The sequence below is a fragment of the Callospermophilus lateralis genome, chromosome 2 (genome assembly GCF_048772815.1).
Source record: "Callospermophilus lateralis isolate mCalLat2 chromosome 2, mCalLat2.hap1, whole genome shotgun sequence".
Taxonomy (NCBI): domain Eukaryota; kingdom Metazoa; phylum Chordata; class Mammalia; order Rodentia; family Sciuridae; genus Callospermophilus; species Callospermophilus lateralis.
This window is the reverse complement of record NC_135306.1, coordinates 105,369,902-105,375,880: the sequence shown is the minus strand read 5'-3', so window position 1 is coordinate 105,375,880 and position 5,979 is coordinate 105,369,902. Positions and strand designations below refer to the sequence as shown.

Sequence of the window (5,979 nt, the reverse complement as noted above, 5' to 3'; positions counted from 1 at the left end):
TGAAAGGGGAAAATAATGCTGATCATATGTAACTTACAAGTTTGTGGATTGATTCCAGAACACTATATGGCATTTATATTTTAGAAATAGTAATTTTGCCTCCTAAAAGATACAGATTGGGTAAATCTCTCACTCTGGCACTCATCTTTGCCTTATATAATGTTTTCTCAATAACACTGTTGTTGTTTGTATTCAAGCCTATTGCCACATTCATAGGATCATAGAACTTAGACCCAAAAGGATCTTTAGGATTAAAAGTAACCCAAGCTCACCCCACTGTAGTCTATATACTTGTTATTCGTCATTGGAACCCGACCAGCCACAGTCACTCTTTTCCAGTCTTCCTGGGCTCACATGCGTAAAGATACAACCAGAAGCCAAAGGAAAATCAAAAGCCGAGGTCGCCTCTAGCAAGGCTGCTGTATTTGATAAGTGTATTGAGTATGACAGTGTTGTCACACAATTCATTAGTAAAATCTCATATTCCAAACATCAAGAGATTCCTTTCCCTCCAGCGGTTAGGAGCGATAAAATGGCATTTGCGGTGAACTTTTCCATGTAGGTGGGACTCGATACCATTAATCAAACGATTGAAAACAGAAAAACCGGGGTAGGGAGAAGAAATCTGTTAACGAAAGGTCACTAGCCCAGTTCACTTCTACGGGGAATAGGAAATTGCCTAGGGCGGAGGGGAGAAGGCGTGCGCGTTGGAGGACAAGAGAACAAACGGTTCCCGGAAACGCGTGGTCGTTCCCAGTTTCGCCCGGCGAGCCCTTTATTATCTAAAGAGACTGCAAACCCAGCAACAGAATAGGAGACCTTGCAGGGGGAAAAGAGGGATAACGCTCAAGGCGATCAGATCTTCACTCCACCTCAATGGTCCCCAAACAGGTGCACGCCCAGAACCCCTTTAACCTCAGTCATAAATCTATTAACATATAACTAAGGCCATTGTCCTTAACCTTACTAAAATTCTGCATAACCCAAAATGCACTGAGAATGAGCATGTCCACACACAACCCGAGGACACTCACTTTTAAAATATCAGTAGCCCGTGGGGTATGGAAGAGTTGCAGGACAGAAGCGCAACAAGTTCGGGAAGCAGAAATTGCTGCACGAATTTTTCTTTGCCCAAGTTTCTCGCTGCGCGCAAGCGCGGCTGTATATGGGGCAGGGAGAGCTTAAAAAACATCCACGCCCGGGAACCACAAGCTCAGGAAGAGTGCCGGGACGCAGATCCGCTAGCTCTCGGCGAGAACTGGGGCCTGAGAGGATGGAAGCGCCGTCCTAGAAGGAGGGAGTCACTTAGTATTTGAATGCGAGACGAGCTGTGAGGGGGTAGGATGTGAGTGGAAGGTTAGTGAGGAACAGCTCGCGAGTCTGTCCTGGCACTGAACCTTTTAAGGATCAGGTTGTGATTCCGTCTGAATCCCTGCAGAGCAGAAGGCCCCCAGACACCTGGTCCCTTACCGCTGCCAGCTGAATTGCTTAAAGAAGGGCCAAGAATCCCGGTGGGGAGACCACGAAACCCGGAAACAGATCTGGGGGCAGATGGCTAAGAAATGAGAGAGAAGGGGTTGTGCGTTTGCGGCGGAGAAAAACCTTCTCCCATCGAATTAGAGAGCCGAAAGCCCAAGTTCAGAGAGACGGCCACGCTGTGGGGGGATCCCCGCAGCTGAAGACGCGGGGCGCGGGAATGAACGAACCCGGGCGCTCACTCGCTCGCGGCAATTTACAGGGATGGGGCGGGGAGGGGCGTGAGGTCCAGTCCCGGGCGGCGCTGGCTCCGCACCCGCTGAGGGGTTGACAGGTGGGTTCTGTTGGTCTTCCAGGAGCTGATCTCCACCTCCCGCTGCCAGATCCGAGTCCCAGTCTTCCGGTTCGGGAGAAAAGCGCGCCTGGCGGGGCAGTGTCCTCTCCCGCCTCCCCATCCCAGCTTGACGACTCAGAGCACTGGCGGCCCGGAATTGAGCTCCCCCTCGTCCCCAATGTCCACCTCGTCCTCTGGCTCGGTCAGCACGAAAGGGCCGGCGGGCAGGCTCAGCCGAGCGTCGGCGGCTGCAGCCTCTGGACCACGGGGACTAGCCTCAGGGCTCTCAGGCCCGTCGGGAGCTTTGGGCTCGTCTTGACTTTTCCTTAGCTGCTTTTTATGCTTCATCCGCCGATTCTGGAACCACGTTTTCACCTGATATCCGAGCGACAGAAACAAAATTGTGTCAGTCTTCCAAACCCATACTAATCTGAGCGACTGCTGGGGGTTAGGAAAACGGACAGCAATCCGTTGACGAATTACCAAGAACTGTGGCCGCCTCACTAGGGGTTAACTACTAAATAAAGTGCTCACAAATTATGGTTTTCGGTTAAATGAGAATCAAACATCTATGGCTCCCAGAACTGATTGTCCGAAAATAATGATGAGGATTAAAATGTTGTGGTTAGTGATTATCAATACAGTTGTTAATCAGAATTACTAATAGTAAGTGCTGTGTAGACGATTCTCTTTTAAATTCAATTTATGTTCCTTTATTGGGATATCTAAATACCTGGTCCAGCACAACACCTGGACAGAAAAATGAGAATTGAACTTGCTAGTTTTCATCGGAAAGAAATCACACCCAGACCTGACAGATTTAATGATTTCACAGCAAGTTCCATTTCCGGATGTATATGAGAGTGGGGGACTAGAGGAAAGAGTTTGGGGCCTGCAGGTGAAAATCCCCTGGAGCTAAATGAAAACAATTATTCCAACCCAGGACAAGGGATTAGAAAGAACGGGCTTAAACTACAGTGTGTGTTGGGGCTTGGGTGGGGCTGCTTGTGAAGACTAGCTGCTGCGATACAGATTGAAATAAGAAGGGGAAAATAAAAAATCTCCTTATGTGAGTTTCTCCAGACAAGAAACCATCTAGTTTATCACCCGAGATTTTTCTTCACGTAGAGACGCACTGGAGAAACTTTGTTTCGGAAAGTCTAGAGTGAAGTTGGGGTATCTGTGCTTTTAGTAATGATCTTGGAAAAATGAAAGCCTAGAAAAATGGGTCCTAAAGAGTTAAGAGTTAAGGGGAGAGAGCAGTGAAGCAGAGATCAAGGACTCCCCTTCCTCCAGCCCACCTGCGTCTCCGATAGGCTGAGGGCGGTGGCCAGTTCCACCCGCTCTGGCGTGGACAGGTAGCGCTGGATCTCGAACCTCTTCTCCAAACCCGAGAGCTGTGAGTCAGAAAAAACTGTACGAGCTTTGCGGCGGCGGCAATGTTTCCCAGGCAGCTCCGCGTGCTGGGGATGCGGGAACAGCGCGGGAACTGGCACCCCTGCAGAGAGAACAGCCAGGTAGCCAAGACCAGATCACCAGGAAGCAACCTCCGTTCTCCTCCACTCCCCACCTCTAGTGCCCAGCGCTTCCCTTGGCCTCTGTCCTCCACCAGTCCAGTCTCCTGCTTGTCCCAAAGCTCCTGGCGCCCTTTTCACAAGAATTCAAGATGGGGGTGGGAGTGGGGAAGTGCAAAATAGTGCTTAGAGATCTTTTTCTAGAAGGCCATCTAGAAATACAAATAATAAACAGCAACTAAAACGGAAAATAACACGACAAAACAGATCTGGAAATCTTTTTTAAATGTCTCTTTGAAGTGAGACTTCTGTCGGGTCTACCTGCACCTAGTGGTCTGTTGAACCTGAAAAAGTTTTCTTGAAAACATTAGATGGTTCTGGGAAATGTCCACTTGTACCCACCCAAATCCCTGATAACACTTAGTGCTGTATAAAGAAGCTAGTATGAAGAGGAAAGGTATGATCTTGCCTCCTGAATTCAGTAAATTAAAAAAAAAAAAAAATCTCTTTCCCAAGTGCCCCCACCCTCCTACAACCAAAGAGAGCAAAACTCTTATCCAGAGAAGCTCAGAAATCCTCCTTTCACATTTCCTTGTCAGTTTCGAGGTTGCAACTTTACTCTCTAATCTGGTCCTTGTTCCTTCTTTCTGACTCCAAAATAAGCAAAGCGGAAGGACAGAGCACTTTTCCTTGCTTCGTCAGGGGAGACTTCTCTTGTCTTTTCTGACCCTCCCAGGCCTTACAGTGTGAGAAATGAACCAAGCAGACAGAAGCTGCTGCAGACACCAAATATCTGCCAATCCCAGAAGGGGTGGAGGAACTAACACACAAAGCAAACAGGTCCAGTACTACAGGCATTGGCCATTGCTACATGGGGGCAACAACAGCATAGCTGAGAAGAGACTGTTGCCACTCAGATGGTGAAACAAATAGAGGATGTGGACCTCAAGATGAATTTTAGATTCTTCTCTCCAACACAGTGTCTGAGAGTCAGCTTCACACTTTTCTCTTTTGTCCTGGATACTAGTGCCCACATTTCACAGATTGTCTCCCTGTCTTTTCCCAGCTCTTGCCCTGACTAGATTGTTTCCACTGCTGTACTCAGCATCTGGACTAAACAAATTATTCTGGCTGGAATGAAAATTCTAGAGAAGAAAACCTTGGATGTGTCTTTTCAGAGAAAGACAGGGTGCAGCGGTAGATATTTCCCCAAATCTTCTTGTGCCAATCACATTTTGCTAATCCCTACCCTTACCAAGTTGCAGAAATCAAAATACTTTAACACCCGGCTCCAACGACTCTGGCATCTGAGGCAGGGGAGGACTGCCTAGTTTAAGATCCTAAATTAAATGCTAAAACATTAAGAGTGAAGAGAGTTAGGGAAATTCATGTCTCTTCCTTTGTTCCTTATCCTTTCTGCCCTTATTCTGGACAGTCCAACCCCTTTTCCCTCAGACTATCCCAACCCTCATTCACTTCTATACCCTCTGCAGTATCTGCCAATGTTCTGCGCCTGGAAGAAGAAAGCTGGCCAAGTGGAAAGTTTCCGGCTTTGGAGCTGGAAAGTTGAGTTTAGTTCCATGGGAGGGGACTGTCAAGGGTCTCCTGGAGACAGGAGAGGTGAAGAATTGGAATAGAGACATGGGCCAAAGTAGCCAGGAAGATCACCAGTGGAACTGAGCACTGCCCTCCAGTAATATGTCAAACTCATTCACCTCTAGCTGCCTCTTGGCCAGATGTATCTCCATTATAAAAAGTGTAGAGACCACAAATTATCCCCATGGATTGGTATGCTTCAAGGGAGCTCTGCTTGCTCTCAGCCAAGTCCCCAACTCTCTATTGTTACTGATCTGGGAGGTAGGGGGGTGGTCCAAGCCAGTCCAACCCAGAGCTGGCCTTTCCTTAGCTCTATCACAGGCTTAGGGACTGTGCTAGAAGGCCTGCTCTCTTGCTCCCCGCACATTAAGGCCCCTGCTACTTACCCGAGGTGGTAAGGAAATAAGGATGGTGGTGGTCTCCCTTATGCAGAGGGTGATGGGCATGAGGAGCCAGGAGGGTAGGTGTGGGCATGAGGGGGTAGCCATAGTCTAGTAGAGGCACCCGGGAAGCCAAAGAGCTGGCAAAATGGTCAGGGGCCACCTCCCTCAGCGGCTTGGGCTTGTGCAGCAGGATGTCCTCGATGAAGAAGGATGTGGGCCTCTGAGAAGACGCCGGGTGTAGAGGAGAGGTGAAGTTGAGATTCATCTTGAGCGCGGAGCGCCTGCCACAGGGCGAAGGCCGGGGATAAAGTGTGTGAAGCAGGCAGCGTCTCAGCAAGCCTGGTGGAGATCCGACAACCCTTCTCCGAGACTCAGCTCTCCACTGCTCTCTCCTCGGCCTGGACTATCCCGGGCACTGGAAAGGCGAGAAGACAAGATCCTGGGTAGGTTGGGTCTATGTGCTGGAGAATTGGCAGCTTCGAGAGGGGAGCCGGGAGAGCCAATGGCGAGGCTGCCGGAGGCAGAGGGGAGGGTGAGGTGGGCTTGGGGCGGGGCGGGGATCTGTCCGCGGTGCTGAATACGCCTGGCCGAGCCTGGCGAGAGTGGAGCCTTCTGGTTTCGGGTTCCTAGGAGCTTCTGGACCTCAATTTCTGCCCCAGTCCCCCGTGCACATACA

General features: G+C 49.6%; 1 protein-coding gene across 1 annotated transcript; it reads right to left on the bottom strand.

The window, feature by feature from the left end:
- Positions 1-1,945: 1,945 nt before the first annotated feature.
- Positions 1,946-5,568, bottom strand: Bsx (brain specific homeobox). The gene is made up of 3 exons (XM_076843674.2): positions 5,307-5,568; positions 3,112-3,308; positions 1,946-2,185 (listed from the first exon to the last, which is right to left on the bottom strand). The coding sequence occupies exons 1-3, from the start codon at positions 5,566-5,568 to the stop codon at positions 1,946-1,948; spliced, it is 699 nt and encodes a 232-aa protein (XP_076699789.2).
- Between the last annotated feature and the right edge of the window lie 411 nt (positions 5,569-5,979).

Coding starts and splice junctions, on each gene's coding strand:
- Bsx (XM_076843674.2), bottom strand. CDS start 5,568: ATGAATCTCAACTTCACCTCTCCTCTACACCCGGCGTCTTCTCAGAGG. Junction 3,309..5,306: donor TTATTTCCTTACCACCTCGG/GTAAGTAGCAGG, acceptor TTCTCTCTGCAG/GGGTGCCAGTTCCCGCGCTG. Junction 2,186..3,111: donor TCAGCCTATCGGAGACGCAG/GTGGGCTGGAGG, acceptor CTCGGATATCAG/GTGAAAACGTGGTTCCAGAA.